General features: G+C 38.6%; 1 protein-coding gene across 3 annotated transcripts in view; it reads left to right on the top strand.

Moving 5' to 3' along the window:
- Nucleotides 1-22,449, top strand: part of NTRK2 (neurotrophic receptor tyrosine kinase 2) — a 314,432-nt gene that overhangs the window by 36,593 nt on the left and 255,390 nt on the right. For all 3 annotated transcript variants that reach the window (XM_073633556.1, XM_073633562.1, XM_073633547.1), the window contains exons 3-6: nt 2,732-2,806; nt 8,604-8,675; nt 10,149-10,217; nt 20,280-20,437. In XM_073633556.1, the coding sequence (XP_073489657.1) occupies nt 2,732-2,806; nt 8,604-8,675; nt 10,149-10,217; nt 20,280-20,437 (374 nt within the window). The remainder of the gene's footprint in view (nt 1-2,731; nt 2,807-8,603; nt 8,676-10,148; nt 10,218-20,279; nt 20,438-22,449) is intronic.

Genomic DNA, 22,449 nt, shown 5'->3' with positions numbered 1-22,449 from the left:
CAGAAGCGCGTTGCACATTTTAATGCAATTTTTGCATGATTTGGGATCACAGAAAATTCTGCCAATGATTTTACATTGCTCAGATGTGAACAGTGCCTAAAAGACAATATAGTATAACTATATATAACATTACATATATATTTATTTATAGCAACCCCTAGGCACCGACGGTGCACAAATATGCTGCCTCTCGGCGGGTGGGCCTTGGTGCCGAGTGAACACGTATTTGCATAACAACTTGCACAGTTACTGGCGGCTAACAGAAAGCTCCCGACCGCTTCTTGTGATCACATGATCATAAACCCCACCTCCCAACATCTGAAACCTCTTAAAGGGCTGGGAAGCACCGTCGCAAAGGGGTTTAATTATATATATATATATATATATATATATATATATATATATATATATATATATATATATATTTATACATATACAGTACATATATATATATTTATATACATTTTTACCTACTGGTGCTGAGCTCTAAGCTGGAGAATCTGGGACAGAGATATTTCAAAGTAAAGGCCAGTGAGATCTTCAGATGTCACTTTCATAAGACAGCCATTTGTGACAGAGCAGTTGTGTGCTGTGATGGGAAGTGGATAACATGTTCTCTGTTCCTCATCTCAGCTTCATAAACCTGTACACACAAGAGATCAGCCGTGATTCTGAGGATCTCTCTTTCATTAACTGTCTGGATTTAATTGTTAACCCTATAAAAGGTGAAAAATTGAGAATGTAAAAATAAAAAAGTCACATCAAAATTTCTTTAACCACTTGCTTACTGGGCACTTAAACCCCCCTCCTGTCCGGACCAATTTTCAGCATTCAGCGCTGACACACTTTGAATGACAATTGCGCGGTCATACAACACTGTACCCAAATGAAATTTTTATCATTTTTTCCCCACAAATAGAACTTTCTTTTGGTGGTACTTGATCACCTCTACGGTTTTTATTTTTTGTTAAAAAAATGTAAAAACTCAGAATTTAAAAAAAAAATTTTTTTTTTTATATTTTATTATACAAATTTTAGAACAGGTAATTTTTCTCCTTCATTGATGTACGCTGATGAGGCGGCACTGATGGGCACCGATAGGTGGCAGTGATGGGCACTGATGGGTGGCAGTGATGGGCACTGATGGGTGGCAATAATGGGCACTGATCAATTACACTGATAGGCAGCACTGCTAGGTGGCACTGATTGGCACCACTGGTGGGCATTGATAGGTGGCACTTGTGGGCATTGATAGGTGGCACTTGTGGTATTGCTAGGTGGCACTCATGGGCATTGATAGGTGGCACTGGTGGGCACTGTGGGCACTGTGAGGTGGCAATGGCATATGGCACAGATGAGGCATAATTGCCTCTTCCTCTTCAGAACCGATGTCCCTTGCAGATGAGCAGATGAACGATTACCAAGCTTTTGTTTACATCATGTGATCAGCTGTCATTGGCTGACAGCTGATCACATGGTAAGGGGCCGGGACCGGCCCCTTACTCGGATCGGTGATCACCCAAGTCTCAGTGACTTGGTGATCACAGCGCACTTCGCGTGCGCCCTGCAGGGCGCGTGCACAGGGGAGGCGTCGTATGACGGCCTCCCGGAAATTCAGGTCCGCCCTGTGGCCGTCATTCGGCTATAGCGCGGACATCAAGTGGTTAATGCAAATGTTTGCAATAATAACTTAAACTATGTGCTAACTAAAAATAGACTATATTTAAACATAGCTTTAAACCTTATTGATATGGTCCACTCAGAGTATTTAGGGTGCCCCACCTCCATAAAAAGCTAAATAAAAGTATGAAAAAGAAAACCCAAAGTGGGAAAAAAGCTGGCTTTTCTCGACTTTCTTGCATAGTGCTTAGGGAAAGGTCATATCATCCTCCTTCAGTTTAGATCCTGGAGGTTGAGTAGCCCAGTTCTTGCATGTAAATGATGCTATGTTGTGTTTCAGTTTCATCTCATATACAGTATGGGCTACTCAGCATTCCCAGGGATCTTGTTAGCAGGAGGATGAGGTCACCCACCCTTTTACTACATTTTCCCCTCCACGGGTTCTTTTATGCACTTTTGCTAGTGTATAAGGAAGGGGCCACATTGAATACGTGGACATTGCTTGAAGTGCAAGGTCTGCTTTAAATACAGCTCATGTGGAGGGCAAGACTGAAGTTGCTGTTGATCTACTAGCAGATTTTGTATAAACTCCACAAAGGAGGGAACTAGGAAAAATGAAAATGGAATCCAGGTTGGATCAGATTCCATTCAAAACAGTTCACTCATTTCAACTAGGGATTAAATTGATTCACATCTGTGGCAAGATTGTACATGTACAGTACACTACTGATTTCTGTAGTGATTGTTCCAGTGACAGTGCATGCACCAATAAACCCCCCCAAGAAATAGACTACATTCTCAAGTGGTTTAACTCTCTGGTTTTGGCAAAAAATTAAATATCAATTTTTGGATGCTGGATCGACCCTTTAACTGCATTGCACAGGTTTTTTTTTAATATTGTAGTTCTTGGTAGCATTATAATTTATCTTCACATACTCTGCTGTAATGTTTGCCTCCCACTTATTCTAGTCATCATTCTTATACTTTTCCTTTAAATTAATGGTTGCATTAAAATGCTCTTCAACTAAATTGTTGTAAAAATAATTTATGTTTTCATAGGAAAATGTGGCATTTCATTAAATTTTTATGCTCAATTCTCTCTTTTTTTTAGCTACATTGCAAACCAACGTTTTTTTGCCTCAATCAATGAAGATGATGTTAAGATTTACACTGGGCTCAGAAATCTGTAAGTATATTTTATTTTATTACTATATTGTCACAAGCTCTACCATATGTAATATATTCCTTTCGTTTAACTGGAGCTAGTTGATGAGATTAGGGCAGAACAGAAACAAAATTTGTAAGTGTCCATAGGTTCTCCTACGTAGTTTATGGATATTTTGCTTCATTTGATCACATTTCTGGACACATGACCTACACCTGATTGCAATCGCCCCTTAAACTTTAACATGCTGACTGCTAGGACCAGCTGTAAATTAGATATTTCTGCAAAGGCCAATAAAATAAAAAATTGTCTTCTCATTCAATGAAGGCACAAACCAGAAAGCTCACTAGAATTCAAAAAGACACATAGGGGTTGATTTACTAAAGGGTGCTCCAGAGCTTAGTAAATGAGCAGAAACTCTGCCGACTTCCATCATCCAATCATTTGCAAGTAAAAATGCTGTTTTTTTTTTTTTTTATTTTACTTGCACGTGATTTGGGTACTCTTTGCCTCACCTCATTTACTAAGCTCTGGAGCAACTGCACTTTGCAGTCTATTTGCCTTTAGTAAATGAACCCCATAGAGAAGTTTAAAGTGGCCAAGCCATGCCCTGTTTGTCAATGGACACACAGAGATGGCTCGGAAGCAAGCATGCATGAGTTCCCTCGTAGCAAGCAGCTTGCTATTGGGACACTCGGCAGGTGGAAAGAGCCATAAGCACTGACTGGGGACCCAAAAAGAGGAGGATGAGGATCAACCATTGCACAGAGCAGGAGAATCAAGTAGTATTATGTGCTAAGGTAAAACAAGAAGTGACAGTGAAAAATAGCAGCGACTAACTATGTGATATAAGCATCGTAAAGATATATTTGAAAAAGTCACGTTCTACAAAGTGAAACAAAATAATGAAGTGACATAAATCAATATCAGTAGTTAAACACAATAAATCTCAATATGATTAAAAGTCAATGTATATCCATGAATGATCAGTTCTAAAAATGTTGTAGAAGTTCACTCAATGTGGTATATGAGAAGGAAGGAAAATGAGTTCAACAGAATTCCACCACCAGAGTTTAAATAGGTCCTCTTGTGACACCCATCATCATACCTCCCAACTTGTTGAGATGGCATCTATATAGATCAGACCAAAATGAGGGACAAATGAGGAGCAATGAGGGACATTGCTCCAAATCAGGGACAGTCCCCCTAAATCAGGGACAGTTGGGAGATGTGCATCACCCTATTCACAGGGGCTCTTACCAGAGGAGATGGACCATCTACTTCTAGAATGGTCAAACACGCATGCAGGTAAACTTATATATGATAATAAAAGTGATGAGACCTTCTCTGGATCACAGAAGCATATTAGTGCTGTGGGAATGCATCCAAAAGTGACAACCTCCCATAGGGATGTCCGGATCAATCTTGGCCAGATACAGTGGTATGTGGAGAAAGAAGGGGCTCCTCCAATAGTGCAATAAAGTATGGACTGTTTTATTATAAAGGTCAATATATATATAAAGGGCACAGAGCAGGAGAGTATGACATGTTTGTCATTTTAAAGAAAAAAATATAGGTTCAGATTCACGTTAATATTTTTACATTTCCACCCATCTGATTATTTAATTCCTGGTTCCAATAGTTGTTTGTAGTTACCCTTTAGCCACTACAATCAAAGCAAATATTTGACATTGGACATGTTCCCAGCTCTACCTTCTGTAATTATAGTATAAATGGGATTAATAGATGTAATGATTATGTTCAGTACATTCATTGTATCTGTATTTCATGTGTCTTTCTTAAGGAAATCTTTAGTTACAGCATAAAATTTTATTTTGTAAGATCAGCAATGTAATCAGATTTAAACTATAGTTATTTTTGACAATCCAATATAATCTTACTTGAAAAATCCCCTTTCATGTTGTGAGGTCTTTCTGTCTGCTGGCCATCTCGTTCCATAATTTCCTAAGTTTCTCAGCATGCTTTGCAGCTTCTCCTCTTTTACTTTCAATTAATAAGCACTATATATCCCATGGTACCTTGCTGCACGCAAGCAGCGATTGCTGTACTGACTCCGCCTCCTGAAACTCCTCCTCTCAGCATTGCTGTTGTCCAGAAGGCAGGCTCTGTGAAATGTGTGACACAGCAGTGCCTACTCACAAGCATAGTCAATACATGTCAAGGAACTAAATGTGTGGGGATCTTTACAAAGGAAGTTTACAAACTTCAAGATCATTTAGAGTAATAGGAGTAGATTACAAATTATTGAAATACAATATAGAACAGAATATATGATTTTACATTTTGAGCGTAGATACGCTTTACTATTTTTTTGTCAACATTTACAGACAGATCAAACTGTCCAGCAAATGTCACAAGTGTTTGGACTAATTCTAACATTGCAGGGTGCTTTATTCACATGGTTTAAGGGCCAGTTCACACTACTGCAAATTCTATTGAGAATTTGAGCCGTTGCGATCGCTCAAATTCGCAAGTCGTTTAAATAATATAGTTTTCCATTAGTGGCGTTCACATCAATGCATTGTGAATCTAAGCTGCGTACAAAAAGGTCCTGTGCGAGTTTGACCCATGCGCGATGCAAATTCAATGCAATATTTGCCGTAGAATCACAGTAGATTCACCAGAACACATAAAGAATTTGCAACGAAAATATGCAACGAAAATTTGCAACGCAATCGGATCAAATTTGCGCAAAATTCGCAACGCAGCAGTGTGAACCGGCCCTTAATCTTTAAAAACACAAAAACTGTGTTGCTCTGTTCAAGTGTCCACTGTTATGGTTACTTTTGCTGGACATATTGGTGTGTATGTTAATGTGGTGAAAAATATAAAAGGCATACAATATGGAAAGGCATTCATAAAAATTCATTTACTGAATACTACTGTATACTACCATTACCGGTATGAACCACAGAAAGTTATCAGAGTACAATTTTTCATGTTGGTGAGGCCTTTAAAAGCATTATCATCACTGGATTCATGTGACCTATAACTATCATCAGTGGGTAGAGATAGAATCATCAGTGAGTGAAGCCAGATTTCTGTCTAGCCAACATAAGTTGTAGACTAGGGCAACAGGGCTGCCAAGGGTGGCACACAGACACCCATAATTCATGTTGCTGGCTGATCGGCAACATATTCTCATGTAAAATGAAAGGTTCCTGACTGTTGACCTGCTGGCCAGTGCAATATGGCTGTACCCTAATTGTTACTGTCTGGGCAGAGTTTGTGTATTTTTTTTTTTTTTTTTTTGGTGGTGGGAATAATGAGCTTGCTTTACCAAACACAAATACTGTGCACTTTGCAAAGTGCAGTTTTACTCGGTGAGTGCAAGTTGCTCCAGAGCTTAGTAAATGAGCTGACTTCTATCATCCAGTCATGTGCAAGCAAAAATGCTTTTTTGTTTCCCTTGCACACGATTGGGTATTCTTTGCAAAGTGAAGCTTTATCTCATTTACTAAGCTCTGGAGCAACTGCACCTGCAGAGTGCAACTGCCTTTAGTAAATCAACCCCAATGTGTATTGTTTGCAGTTTACAGTTCACCCATTTTGAGATTGCACATTAAAGTGGAACTTCAGTCATTTTTTCATCTTTCCATCTATTAAACCCACTGCCCTTGTTGTTTTAACTTTGGATAATAAAACTTTTTTTCTGCCAGTAAATGCCTTATACAACCCACTTCCTGTTTCTTGTCTGGTCATTAGCCAAGGCTTCTGATATCATTCACAGCTCTCTTTCTCACCCTTGTGAGAATTTGCAAAGAAGAGAGGGGGGATGAGTCATAAGAGGGCCAATGGGAGCTGCAGGGCTTCAGAGCTGGAGGTGTGCCTCTGTGTGTCTGTGTAAATCATGGAAGTGAACAGGCAGCAGCTTCAGCTGCCCACAGTTAAAATGATTGCAGGCAGACTCAGTGGTTGGAGATTTCTGCAGCATATTTGGCAAGTACAGAATCACAGTATATATAAAATAATATGCAAAGTGGTTGGAGGGAAGCTTCAGAATGGCAAAGATGTTTTTATTACAAATTATGTGAGCAGACTGCAGTACAGGCATACCCCACTTTTAAGTACACAATGGGGTTTATTTACTAAAGCTGGAAAGTGCAAAATCAGGCTCACGTCTGCATAGAAACCAATGAGCTTCCAGGTTTTATTACTAAAGCTTAATTGAACAAGCTGGGGTTAGAAGCTCATTGGTTTCTATACAGAAGTGAGCCTGATTTTGCACGTTCCAGCTTTAGTAAATAAATCCCATTGTGTACTTAAAAGGGGGGTATGCCTGTATAACTAAACTTAGTTTTGGATAGAGTGTAGAAGCATTAGAACATCTGTCAATTTTTATTGCTGTCTGTGCCCCCGTTAGGTAGATCCACTGTCTATTTGTCCTGTTTACCATCGAAAGTGAAAGCAAAAGAAAATCCCAAATTTTGGGTTGACACTAGAACAGAACAGAGAGGAAATCTTCCAAAGGGGGCCCTGGTTCTGGTGATCCTGGTGACATTCCCTGACTTTGGAGGGATAACCTCCCACTTTCTGTTCTGGCTTTGGGACAGGAAGTGATGGGAAATTTCCCCTATGGGACACGTATGGCAAAAAAAAAAAAAAAAAAAACTGACAGGGGCTATAACCTTACTCTATCCAAAATGAAAAAATTAAAACATTTGCCTATAGCTCTGCTTTAAAACTAAACTGCTAAGCAGTGAAGGGTGACAGTTTTCCTTACTTTTCCAGTTGTCCAGTTTTAGGTATACTGGACAAGCTATCTCTTTTATTTCCTGATCTTAGCATGCCTTGTGTGACTGTGTGACTGTGACTTATCTTGTTAGGCCCCATTCACATTTCTAAAAAGGAAGCAATCAAAACTACAATTAAAATAAAATTCGATTAAAAATTAGTCGAATTAGCGCTGCTGAAGTTTGAAAGACTATTTTTCTAATTTTATTTTAATTGTAGTTTTGATTGCTTCCTTTTTGGAAATATTTGTTTTTACTATAGCAGCTGCTTTTCCACTTTATTAGTATATTTCCCTAAGCTCCGGATAAGTGATCTTTTTTGAGAACTTCTGTGTTGTTAGGCCCCATTCACACTTGGAGATTTGGAACTTGCCACTATTCTGCCCGCAATTCCAAATTGCGTGGCAATTGCTGCAAAACACCGAACATGTGCCTTTAAAAATTGCGTCTACCAAAAAAGGAGCAGGAGCTTCTTTTGGGCGACAAACGCGCATAGGGCAGTCTGTTGAACTGAATGAGCTGCCCTATGTGTGACACACAGAATTGTGTAAAAATTGCCCCCCGCACAAATTCATGAGAGCTACGTGAAGCGTGAATGGGTGCAATACAAAATGTAGCCAATCGACTAGGGGCAGCATAAGACAGTTGACTTAGCAGGGAAGAAGTACAAATCTGACACTACAAGCATTGTGATCAACCATCATGGCGTATCCATGAAGTCTGTGGGTGACAGCTTAAAATTTTAAATCAAATAAAAAATACAATTAATTTGAATTACATTTTTACAAATCTGTTTTGAAAGGACTAGCTGTACATAGTGAAATATATTTATGAAATAATAGGGAGTGTGGTATTTACATTACATACTTAACATAACTAATTATGAAGTATATATGTATACTGTATATTTTAATCTGTATAATGTATTTTTAAAGGAAAGTAAAGGAGAACTCATTACTTATATATGAGTTTTATGGAGCTAACGTCTATCCTGAGACTATTAAATCCTGGCAGCAGATTGTGTTATTTGGGGACTTTGCTAAATTCTGATTGTTTCCTTTTAGAACCGTGGTAGACTCTAGCCTCAAGTTTGTGTCTCGCCAGGCATTCCGCAAGAACCTCAAACTTACTTACATGTGAGTAATCAATTTCTTACTTGAGCAAATGCTTTGCCATTATAGCAGATGATCTGCAGCATACAGACATTCCTTGAAAGTGTTACTACACCTCTGAATCATATAAAGACAAGCTGTTTGCGCTTTTACTGCACGTTACAAAAAGATGTGATATGTATCCTTAAATTTCATTGAAACACTAGTAAAGTTATCTGAGAATTCATAGCCTTCCTTTTTTTTTCTTTAGCAAGCTTTGTCAACATTTTATTTTTAGTTGGCATAGACCACATTAATAATTATCTAAAATTATAGAAGGTGTCAGATGTCTATTGCTGCTGAGCCTAAAGGTCAAGTCTCCCAAACTGACATGCCATATAATTAGACTGTTATTAATGTTTCTGTTATGCAGATATGGTACAGTAATTGTAGTCAGAACAGACACATATAATGTCCTTGTTTATTTAATAAAAATAGTTCATTTTGATAGATTATTAACTATTGCATTAACTAAAGTTTTAAGCCTAGAGTATGATGATTCTGGATCGGGACAAGATATTGTTACCTTCTCAATCTATTTCCTACCATGTTGACAATTCTTGTTCTATGCTTATAGCTTAACAGTCAAGTGAGAAGTAGTAAATAAATTAACTTATCTGCATTCTTGTATTTAAAAAAATTAGTTCTGCTTTATTGTGCTTTACAGAGCTTTAGTTATTGTATACATTTGGGCTCTAGGTTGGTTTTCTTTTCTTTCCACCATACAGTATTTTTCTGCTATACATACAGGGTATGCAAAGGGTTTTGGTTAGAATAGGGTCTCTACTTATGAGATTTCCCCCTCTATTTTATATACAAATTCTTCACAATGGGGACATAACCAGCAATAAAAAACATTTTAGAGGATCTTACCCCTACCCCTTGAAAAAGAAACATTTTCTGGCCATTGTTCAACTTCAGACCTATTAAGTGCCATATGATAGTTTGGAATGTAAGTTGATATTTTAGTAATTTGGATCACTTCTAAGTAATTTCAAATTCTAGTCACAAGTTTTTATGATGCTACAAGAACAAATAAAGATAAAATAAAAATATATAGTGGGACCAAAAGTTGTGGAGCATCATTAAAAGTTATCAAGCGATAAGCTACTAACAGTCTCTGAAGTTATTGTAGGTACTGCTAAACTACTTCTCACACAGTGGAGAAAAGGTAGTAGTCCATTTCCTGGTATGTACAGAGTTGACAATTTACCATACTGACTGCTCGGTATTCAGTGCCTCACTTAGCCAGCGTAGACTACAGGCAACACACCAGAGGGCCTCTCAGGGTGTGATCGCATTCTTGTGTTACCACCCAACCCCTGCACTTAGCCTGCTTACCTCAGGAAAACTGTACTTATATTTAGGTGCTACATACATTTTTAGTTAGGCCACAGAATATTATCATTTAGATTATGATGTTAAGCCATTTTAACTCAAAATATCTAATTTTTGCAGAGATCTTTCCAGAAATAAGCTGCCAACTTTAAGTAGAAAACTATTTCGTCATCTCTCGTTGACTGACCTGTAAGTAATATTTTCAATTTAATTTCTACTAAACTTTCTAAATTTCTAAAATTAATGTGGATTAAGCGTTATGTAAGCTTCAATAAAGTTAACATATATTCTGATAAATATATTATATGAGTGATTATGCTGACATGTCTGCATGCATGTGTGTTGATAAATGAAGGATGACCACAGGCTTGCCTTGTGCCTTTCTGGCCCAGATGTAAGAACATGTTTAGACCACAGTATGGTGAGTTACACCACCAGGAGCCTAGCGTTGTTAATTTAGAGGACTTTTGGTGCTGAAAACACCATAAACTATCAAACCTCCCTGACTGGTGAAAAAAATACAAAGTATGCTTAACTCTTCAACTCTTTCCTCTCCTAAACCTCCATTAATACTTACCACCAACATTTAATATACCCTAAGTCAGCCCTTAACACCAAACCACTCTAACACCAAGTTTTATGATAAGTGCCAGGTGTTCTCACCAGGCTATGCTACGGCATTTCTGGTAGTGTCAAAAATTGCTTGTAAGACCCACTCCACAAAATCTTATTGGCTATGATGATCTGTTTCACCAGCAAATGGGAATGTGGTAAAGGAGAAGGAGCACTCAATTTTGCACTGGTAGGATGCTAGCAGCTCTTAGTATTCTTAAGTTGACAGAGTCTCCAGTCTAACCTAACTTCTGCCCCTTGGCACTACACACCTAAAATTGCCCTTAATACCTATCTCACTGGCACTAGCTCTAATATTAATGAACCCCTTCTTCCATTCTCACCTCAAGCTATACAGGTAGCAGTCATGTCATTATGGTGGTCATGATGTCTTCATCCTAGCTGACCTTTCCTTACCATTACTGAGCAATGTAGTAAAACTAATTAAAGTGGTAGGATAAATTGTGGAGAAAAAAAAAAACCTCAGAACTTTAGCCAGGTCAAAGGTCACAGGCTAAAGTACAAAGTGTTGTTTCTTGTTTTCATTGTATTTGTCTGATACAAATATCAAAGGATAACTTCAATCGCTTGTCAGTAGTGGGAAAATATAGCCTAAGTTTTAGAACTTGAAGCATAAGGCCCCTTTCACACTGGGGCGGTGGGGGCGTCGGCGGTACAACAGCGCTATTTTTAGCGCTGCTGTACCGTCGTTCTTGTAGCGGTATTCGGCCGCTAGCGGTTCGGTTTTAACCCCCGCTGGCGGCCGAAAAAGGGTTAAATCCGCTCGTACAGCACGGCTATAGCCGCGGTATTACCGCGGTATAGCCGCGCTGTCCCATTGATTTCAATGGGCAGGAGCGGTTTAGGAGCGGTGAATACACCGCTCCTTCCCCGCTCCAAAGAAGCGGCTCGCAGGACTTTTTTTACCGTCCTGCGAGCGCACCGCTTCAGTGTGAAAGCCCTCGGGCTTTCACACTGAACAAACAGCAGAGGCTGTTTAGGGGCGGTTTTCAGGCGGTATTTTTAGCGCAATACCGCCTGAAAACCGCTCCAGTGTGAAAGGGGCCTTAAAGACTTGTAAACTGAGTAGTAACATGTTATGTATTACTTGCCATGCTTGGTTCACTACAATCAGTAAAGAAAAAACAATGATGTAATGAAGCTGTACAGTGATTGATTTTTGTGAATTAATGTACCTGCAATATCAGGATGCAGGCGCAAGTACACTCATGTTCTGTTCCAAGTATGCTAGATCGTGTTTACATTGTGTTGTGTTGTATTCCACCATACATTCATCGCAATTCACTTTACAGATAGATAATCTCTAATGGAATTGCTAGTGCAGTTTACATTACTGCTGTTAACTTGTGCTGGACAAAGAAACAGAACAGTCCATAATAGAGTATATTTGTATCAGTAGTGTGCAGTGCATTTCTATTTATAAAAAAAAAAATTACCCCTAAACCGACTTGATAAAAATGCACTATGCTCAGACTGATTCATTGGAAAGAATATTCTGATTGGCAGAGTGTATGTACTTTTATGAATAAGTAATAACAGTAATAGCATTAGTAAAAGAAACTAGTTACTAGCAATAGTATTAGTTTTTTTTTAGTCTTTTTTCCTCTGTTTTCACCCTGTGATCCTAACAGTAAGTGTGTTATTTTTCAGTGTTAACAGACCAAGCTGTCTAGACAAAGTAGCAGTTAAAGGAATGAGACAAAACATTTAACACTAACACAGTTGTTTACAATGGTCAGCTTTTATTCATTTGTGTAAAAACTTTATCAGAAAAGGAAAAAAGCTATTTGCTTATAAAGTGGAGTTCAGCTTCAGTTTGCTTGTCAAGTCCATCTCAATCTGATAGTCTAACATTACCCAATTCCCAGATTAACACTGCTGCTCTCAATGTCTGCTTTACTACTTCATCCAGAATGCAGACATCCTTATGCTGCGTACACACAAGCGGACTTTACGGCAGACTTTGCCCGGCGGACGGGATTTCGTCGATCATGTGTGGGCTCCAGCGGACTTTGTTTTCTCAAAAGTTGGACGGACTTAGATTTGAAACATGTTTTAAATAAATCCGTCGAAATCGAGTCCGGTCGAAAAGTCTGCTCGTCTGTATGCTAGTTCGACGGACAAAAAGCCACGCTAGGGCAGCTATTGGCTACTGGCTATAAACGTCCTTGTTTTTAGTCCGGTCATACGTCATCACGTACGAATTCGACGGACTTTGGTGGATTGTGTGTAGGCAAGTCCGTTCATTCAGAAAGTCCGTCATAAAGTCCGTCGAAAAGTCCGCTGGGCAAAGTCTGCCGTAAAGTCCGCTTGTGTGTACGCGGCATAAGATAGGAAGTGTTTGCTGGCAGTATCAACAGGTGAAATAGAGGAAAAAAAGTAAAAAAAAAAAAAAAAAAAGGAAATCTAATGCAGACTCCACATATAAAAATTGGTAAACTGCAATATATTACATTTTTGTTTTTGGGGCTTAATACCACTTAACCACTTCCCGCCCACCATATAGCACAATAAGGGCCAGAAAGTAGTTGTATTATCCTGACTAGGCGTCATATGACGTCCAGCAGGATAAGCCGCTAGTGCACGCTGGTGCAGCACGGCGTTCGGTGGTGTGGTGTGTTAGCCTGACCCACCGCATCTCCGATCCTGGTAAAGAGCCTATGACGTAGGCTCTTTACCATGTGCTCAGCTGTGTCCAATCACAGCTGATCACATGGTAACCAGGAAGTGCAGTTTATCGGCTTTTCCTCTACTTGCGCTGACAAGACACGAGTAGAGGAGAGCCGATCGGCGCATTCATTATCGATGCAGACCCATTGAGGATGGTCACTAGAGCCCACCAGGGATGTCCACTAGAGCCCACCAGAGATGCCAATCAGTGCCCATTGGAAATGCCAATCTTTGCCCATCAGTGCTGCCGATCAGTGGCATCTATCAGTGCCGCCCATTAGTGCTCATCAGTGCCGCCTATAAGTGCCCACCAGGGCCGCCTATCAGTTCCCATCAGAGCCGCCCGTCAGTGCCCATCAGTGCCACCTATGAGTGCCCATCAATGCCACATATCAGTGCCCATCAGTGCTACATATCAGTTCCACCTATTAGTCCTATTAGTGCTCATCAGTGCTGCTTATCAGTGCCGCCTATCAGTGCCCATCAGTGCTGCATATAAGTGCCTCATCATCAGTGCCCATCAGTATTGCCTCATCAGTGCCCGTCAGTGCAGCCTCAAGTGCTCATCAGTGAAGGAGAAAACTTACTTATTTACAAAGTATTATAACAGAAATTAAGAAAAACTTTTTTTTTTTTCGAAATTTTTGGGGATTTTTTATTTGTAGCGCAAAAAAATAAAAACCCCAGTGGTGATCAAAAACCACCAAAAGAAAGTTCTATTTGTGGGAAAAATTATAAAAACTTTGTTTGGGTACAGTGTTGTATGACCGCGCAATTGTCATTCGAAGTGTGACAGAGCTGAAACCTGAAAATTAGTCTAGGCAGGAAGGGGGAAAAGTGCCCGGTATTAAAGTGGTTAAACTGTAACTGATGGGGACAGATGTTCATCCCCTCATTCTGATGAAATAGTAAAAGGGTTTTTTGAACCCATTACTTGTTCACTAAAATGCAAAGTTTAAGTGTAAAGAACAGACAAGGATCGGATTTAAAATAAATGTTATTTAAAGTGAATAAAGCATTTGAGCTTTGTGTTATTAACAAACGCCAGAAAAAAAGAGCATGCAATAAGTGCAACAGGGGCTGCCCCTTTGGACTTTTAAGGCAGAAATAAAGGTAATGGAGTAAATAAAAGGCAACCATGTGTAACTTTTATTGAGTACACAGTATCTGATAAATGTTGTAGTCATAAACAATCACATTAAAATATAAAAAAAGTACACCAACGAACCAGTTAATACATAGACATATATATCAAACCCAAAGCTAATAATCCAGGCACTGCCAGAGTCAAGCTGAGGTCAGTCCATGAAGATTTGTAGCATACATCCCGACATGTTTCAGAAATTTTATTGGTACATATTTTCCTTCATCGGGGGAGATTTATACTTGGGTGACTTTATCTTTATTTGCAACATAGTTATAGTTACATCCTATTTGTACAATAGTACATAAAAAACAACCCAGAGCCGGTCACTGATTCACATCCACAAGGGACCCCCTGATGTTAAACCAGCAAAGGACTATTGCTGTCTGAAAGGCCATAAATAAACAAAATAAATTCAATCAATGTTTTTAGAATAAGTGTACAAGCACAACTAGTGTGCTGTAACCACAGGTCAAGGGCATGTGTTACCCAGAACTGCCTATATAAACTAGTATGTTACCTTTCACTGTGCTGATAGAGGTGCAGACATCAGAGCAGCAGTCCTCAGACTGAGACATGCCAGCTGTGTCTGCATGTTTTTCTAATACAGGTGGGGACATTCCTTCCACTGGTGACGCGCCAGCGCGTGACGTCAGCATGCCTCCGCGTCAGAAAGACGCTTTGAATTCTGGCTTCAGCTGTTTTTCATACAGCTAATGGGGCAAAATAACCAGCATTACCCAAACAGCCCATGAGGATTGTCTCTCTCATCAGCTGACTCACTATTTAGAGCTCTTGTTGCATGCTCTTTTTTTCTCATGTTTTAAAGATGTTGACAGTCCTACACATTTAATTCCCATAAAAAACCTTTTTCTCTCTTATTAACAAACTCCGCATATTGCTGCTGTCTTGAGACTGCAGATACTCCCAGCTAGACCACCCTTGCGCAAATTGGAAGACACTCAAGTTTTGGTGGCTGGCTTTAGCTACAAAATGATTTTCCTAATTTAAAGCCAATTCCAGTTCCTTAAACGGATATTAAAGCCTTGTTTTTTTCTAAAATAACAAACATGTTATACTTACCTGATCTGTGCAGTGGTTTTGTGGCTCTGTGTGTCCATTCACAAAACAAAAATTCATTTTTTAGACTAAAGGCTCATACACACTATAAAAAAATTGGGTGAACGATCTCCTAGTTTTCCTCGATGTTTCACAGCAGGTCGGGACCGAGAGAGAAAATAATGGGTGAAAATTCTCGTATGACGAAGGTTTTTCTTGTTTATTGTTTCTGATCATGCACAGTCTTTCTTATTTGATATTTCTCATGCGAAAATCGTTTGAAAACGGTACACATTAAACAAAAATCGTTCGTTCTGTTCACGTATGAGAAAAACTTTGGAGTTTGTCCCTTCTGAGATTTTCATTTGCAAAATCGGAATCAGATGCCAAAAGTTTGTGTACACGCTATATGAAAGTCGAACAATTTTCTCATAGCGTGTACCCCCCTTTAGAGCAACTATAATAAGTAGTTATGTTTCTGGTGACACTGGGATAGATTTATTAAAACTGGAGCACTTAGAATCTGGTGCAGCTGTGCATGGTAGCCAATCAGCTTCTAACCTCAGCTTGTTCCATTAAGCTTTGGCTATAAAACCTGGAAGATGATTGGTTTCTATGCGAAGTGAGTCTGATTTTGCACTCTCCAGCTTTAGTAAATACACCCCACTGTGTTCACACAATGATAGAACCTAATAGTACATAGTATAACATAATATAATAGTAATCACCGTCACTTTCAGCACATAAAACATGTGGAAATCATCTTCACAGCATGTTCTATTGCATCTAAAGTCTCATGTTGTGAAGCATTGAATGTCAGCTTGGAGCAGCTGTATGACGGAGTTATGCTATCTAAGCCAATGTTTGCAGCATCTCATATTGTTGTGCAATAATGTATTACTTTAACCTAATGTGATGGGTATTCCATGTCCCATAACACACTAAGCTGTGAGATATGCCAATTTCCATTCCGTATTATGTTTCCCCAACTTCTTGGACCCGTTGTGAGAAAGAGGTCATGTAGTTCAGGAATTTATATTTCTTTTGGATAGTATGATTACAGAATGAAGTGTGGAGAAATGGATAGTGTAAACTTATTAACCCTTCGTTTTATTTAATATCTTGACATATAGTTTAGTTTTTTTTTTTTTTTGATGCTTAAACAGAATTCTTACTAATGTAAATACTTAGTAAACATTTTAATATAGCAATTAGCCCATTTGTCCAATTGTAAACAAGTAGCACACCTTTAAAGAGGAACTTCACTTTATCTAGCTAAAGTCTTACTTGTAGTCCCTGGTAACTGTTTCTGCATAAAAATTAAAAAAAATGTTTACTAGTCCATGAAGTCCAGCATTGTCCTCCTTCCAGCCCAAAGTTCTTCTTTGTCACTTTGCCCCTGAACCACCATCTTGTGCCGATATCCTCCTCATTTTGCCACATTTTGTCACGCCATGTTTATAGGTTGTGCTGTGATTTAGAAGCTATGCAGTCTCTACAGAGAAGATTTGTTCAGGGGGTTAAGGAAAATAAAGTTCTCACTTACATTTTCTGCTGTGCAGTGCTCTGTGCTGGCCCATATCAGCTTCACTGTGCAGCCCTGCTTTGTAGAATATGGCTGACCAGTACCACTGTGTCTGGTTCATGATGTCCCAGTATTGGATGCAACTGTAACTCCTAATTCTATTTCCCTGGTTGCCAGCACACCTCCTTGAAATTTGACCTAGGCACATATATCTGTAGTCTTTACTTATCTATCTCCAAAGCACTATGTTCCGTGTCTTTCTGCTGCTCCTTTCTTCTGTTATCAGCATGATAACTTCTGACAAGTGCTCCGACAACTGAGATAGAAACCAGTCAGAAAATTTGTGTTGGGGTGGGTGCTATAAATAGATTAGCAGAGAGTTTGTCTAGTCACAGTACAGCTCTGCAAGTTTCTTCGTTCCTCTGCCTATGTGGAGGAGGGGTGTGTGCCTTTCCTCCAATCAGCTGTCACACAGTGTATGTCAAGACACCCACTGCTGGAACAGGTAGAAAAAATTTCAATGCCGCATACACACGACCGGTTTTGCCATCGGAATAAACTCCGAAGGTTTCTCCGATGAAACTCCGACGGAATTCCATTCAAGCGGTCTTGCCTACACACGGTCAAACCAAAGTCCGACCAAAGTCCGACCGTCCAGAACGCGGTGACGTACAAGCACTTACGACGGGACTAGAAAAAGGAAGTTCAATAGCCAGTAGCCAATAGCTTACGTCTCGTACTTGCTTCAGAGCAAGCGTCGTTTTTGGTCCGTCGGAACAGCATACAGATGATCGGTTTTCCCAATAGGAATTGGTTCCGTCAGAAATATTTAGAACATGTTCCATTTCTAGGTCCGTCAGAATTTTCGAAAAAAAAGTCAGATGAGGCATAAACACGATCAGAATAGACAATGAAAAGCTTCCGTCTGACTTTTTCTATCGGACATTCCGCTCGTGTGTACGTGGTGTTTCTTTCTAAAGAATATAGAAAGCTGAAGACAGCATATAAACATGTAAAACATATGTAGGAGTATTTGTTTCATCTCTGTGTATCAGCTGAGGCTGTTAACTTCACAGGGTATATGTGAGAGTCTACATCAACTTTAAGAATTCATATGTATAGTAATTTTGGAAATAGTAGGGTGTTCATATCGAGAGCATGGAATGAGAGTATTTTAGTAAAAGTATGTGATATCCTGGTCGCTGCTAGATCTCAAGTGTGGGATTGAATATATAACTGAAGAAGGTAAAAAACAAAATTCTGGTTAAAAATACAGTGGGTAAATTTAGAGATGAGGGGCAAAATGAGAAACCTAATACAAAAATTAGGATCAGGATGAGAGAAGTACAGGACAGGGCAGAATCAAATCAATAATGGGCAAATAGAATGGAGAGAGGTCCCTTTAAGGAGTTCTTACTGGTTGTGTCAACATTCACAGGCATGTGCATAAAAATGTACAGGTGTCAAAATGTTAGTGTGTGTCCAGGAGACACCAAAATTACAGCAGGTAACAAAGGTTACAAAATTGTGAGAAGCGGGTAAAATGGGTTTGGCACACTGAAGGGTTTAACAAACAAACGGGAAGCAATTTGATCCACAATGGTCAACTGTATGACAAGCAAATATTGATCAGAGTCGAAAGTTTAGCAAAAACTGCAATGGAAAATGAACACCATCCATTATCAATTTAATATTAAAAGTTTTTTTTTTGTCATTCTTCTTTCTTATTTTAATCTTTTTCCATTAATTTTTTCATTTTTATGCTTGATGATTTATTTTCTGTTCATTATGGTGTAGACAAATGTTACATTTTGATTCCTTTATTCTCTGTCACTTAAAATTGTTATAAAAAAAGCTTATGTTGGCTCTGTTAGATCAAGTTATATCTCATTATCACTTATACAGCTGGATAACATTAGGATGAGGAATGTTAATATGATTCACTTAGGAATGATAAACTGCTTTTAAGGGTCCTTTTAAAGCATTTTGTGACATTGTACAGCCAAGCAATACTGTTAGATGATCTTTAGAGTACTAGTCAGGAGATTAAATGGAATGCAACTTGCAAGGTCATCACAACATTAAGAATTAAGAGTAACTGATATATGGATTCATCAACACTTATCAGCAATCTGCCATGTTAACCATTCAAGTAAATTAAACTGCTCAATAACAAAGTTTGATGGTCCCATCCCTTTTAAACCATTGATTAGACTGGCAGACATTCTACTTTTTCTGTTTACATTAATCTTGTCATCCAAAAGACTAGTACTGTTATGTGGTTACTAGTAGCCCTTTTAAAGACTAGTTGAAATCTGTTCCTCTAGCAAATTGCACACTACTTCATCAGCAATTCAGATTGCCAAGCTTTCATTTCTCAATCTCAATAATATAAACCAATTTAAAAATAACCACCAGCAAAAGAGGCATAAGCGCTGGTATGCCAATAGCAAAAAGAAAGTTACTTTGTCCTTAGGCCCAAGACACATGAGCAATCCTGTTGTTGACAACAACCAACAGCGACAGGATCATGAGCAGACCATTTACCTTTTGCTATACAGTGGTTTCCTTGGTAGCTGGACCAACTGAAAGCTCTGATTCCATTAGGGCAAGGTAAATTGCCCCTATTTCATCTAGGTGCAGTAAGTGCAAGGCTCTCCTCTGTAATTCTACTGATGCATGTATCAAATGCAGCAGAATTGCTTGTGTGAAATGGCCCTTACCAGGTTTTTAGCAGGAAAGGTGTCCAAAAAAATTGCATCCTCTAAGGAAACACCAGCCAAGAACTGGCTGACACTTTTGGCCCACTGGGAGAAAATTTTAAATCACAAACATACAAACATCCCCCATCAGAGGAAGGCTGGATGAATTTTATGAAGTTTAGCAATGCTGATTGGCTACCATGCACAGCTGCACCCGTGCATGGTAGCCAATCAGCTTCTAACTTCAGCTTGTTTAATTAAGCTTTGACAAAAAAAAAATGGAAGCTGATTGGTTTTTATGCAGAGCTGCACCAGGATTTTGCACTCTCCAGTTTTAGTAAATCAAACCCTCCAGTTAACCAAGATAAATAATACTAACACCTATGCAGTTTACACTACTACTGTGAAAAGGTATGTGTCTTAAAACATATGTCTAAAAGAGGTAGAAAAGTGAATGTGAATATTTATTACATTTTGAAAGTTGAAAGTTGTTGTTAAAAAGGTAACTTTTCTTTCAGACTTCTAAGTGACAATCCATTCCTGTGTTCCTGTGATTTAATGTGGATAAAGGTGTTTCAACAGGCAAACATGTTCAACATGGACAAGCAGAACATTAACTGTTTTAATGAGAATGATAAAAGGATACCAGTGAGTGTAATGCACATACCCAACTGTGGTAAGTTATAATTATTGTAATCTTTCCTCTTTTCAATCAGCAATCAGAATTCAGTCTACAGTGATGGCTACTAGTTAATCTAGTTGAATGAGATTAATCCTCTTTTATTCCTATTTTTTTTATGTTATCGCTTTCAAAAAACAGTAAACCAGTTTTTCTTGTTTCAACATCATCACGGCTAAATAGAACGTACAATGATGCAAGCTTTATGATTTGTTGCTCATAAAAAAACAGATATGTGTTAACTACAGGTCATTTACTTGTGACCACTTTTAATGTAGAAAAAAATGGTAAAATGCCAGCAATGTAGAAAGCTTAACATTTCACATTGTGAAATTTTTATCACATATTGCTCTGGTTCAAAGAATCGTTATTTGGAACAATGCTGTATTTATATTTTCTAAAATTGCCTATTCCTAACAGTCTAGATATCTAAGGCCATAAGTTGCTATATGCAATGCTTTAATAAAGTACAGCAAACAAAAAGATGACATTAAATGTCTTCTCAAACGTTGTAGTGAGAGCAGCTCATCTGCTGAATACACTGTAAAAGTGACGTAACTAAGACAGGAAAATTATATATTCCAGATTTATGGACTTGCAGAGTAATATATATTTATTGTTTATAGTAATATAAATGGTAAATACCACCAATCCGCGCAGATGAAAAAACTTTTAAATAAACGTGAAATTTATATAGGAGCAGCACGTTATATGAGATGAAATAGAAAGAAAATAATTAACAGGTTAATTAGAAACCGCGCTCACTCTAAAATGCAGGTGCAAAGATTGATATTACTTAACACAAAAACTAATGAAAATTGCTTTGAAATTAATTGCCAACTAACAGCTGAAAGTCCAAACACGAAAACACCACATGAGTGTTTTAGTGATGAAAATTAGACAATCAAAAATCAAAAATCAAAAAAACAAAAAACAAGTAGTGTTCAAAATGAACAATTTCTTAATAGCTTTTGGATAAAATCTTCCTAGTATTCAGCAGTCATCAAGGGAATAATAATCCACCACCATCACCGGCCACACAGTCTACTCACCAGAATGCAGTGATTCCCATTACAGGAGTCAAAAGCGCTTATGAACAATGCCAGAAGGATTCTCACGTTCAAGGCTTGGTCCAAATACTGTAAATCAGGGACGCTGTGACTGCATGGACACTGGGTGGATTTGATTAAGCCCTCAAAACGGGATTGGTCATTAAAGACCATCAATGCCATAGATTTGGAAAAAGTAAATAAAAGGCTCCATCGTGAAATATGCCAAACATTTATTGATAAAACAAGCTAAAAAAGCTAAGAAAGCTCAAGCTGCATGTGAATTTGTGCGGACAGTCTTATAACAAACGCCACTGGAGCACCAGCTGCGTAGCAGGCGGAAGTGATGTGTCACACTCAGTGAACCCCACCGGTTTCGTCAGTACGCTCTGACGTCATCAGGGGTTGTGAGGGCGGTTTATAGACCTGAAGAAGAAGGTCATCTCAACAGGTATATACAGTATATATTTAATTTCAAACATCCCGCCTAGGGGTTGATTTACTAAGGGCAAATATACTGTTCACTTTGCAAAGGAAGTTGCACTTTACAAGGGAACTTTCCCAAAGCTTGCTGAATAGGTGAAGCTTTGCTGACATAATTCAATCATGTGCAAGCAAAAAATGCATTGTTTTTTTCATCTTCCTTTTCTTTATTTTCCTAAGCCATTCGGAAAACTCCCTTGCAAAGTGTACCTTCCCTTGCTGAGTTGATTTCAGTAAATCAACCCTAATCTCCGCAGAAATAATTTCATTTAACATTTAAAACTGTAAATAAAATAATTAGGGCATATAACTACCGTCTATAGATATTAGAATAGTTAAGTGTGACACAAAGAATACCGATACTGACAGAAACTACAAGTGTGTCTTACATACTTGAAACCTTGGTAAAGTCCACCCAAACATTTTATGTACTTGCAGAGGGGTGATATTAAAGAACCTACTAGTTCTGGGTCTTTT

This window comes from Aquarana catesbeiana, linkage group LG01, assembly GCF_042186555.1.
Source record: "Aquarana catesbeiana isolate 2022-GZ linkage group LG01, ASM4218655v1, whole genome shotgun sequence".
Classification (NCBI taxonomy): domain Eukaryota; kingdom Metazoa; phylum Chordata; class Amphibia; order Anura; family Ranidae; genus Aquarana; species Aquarana catesbeiana.
This window is presented reverse-complemented; position numbering and strand designations above follow the sequence as displayed.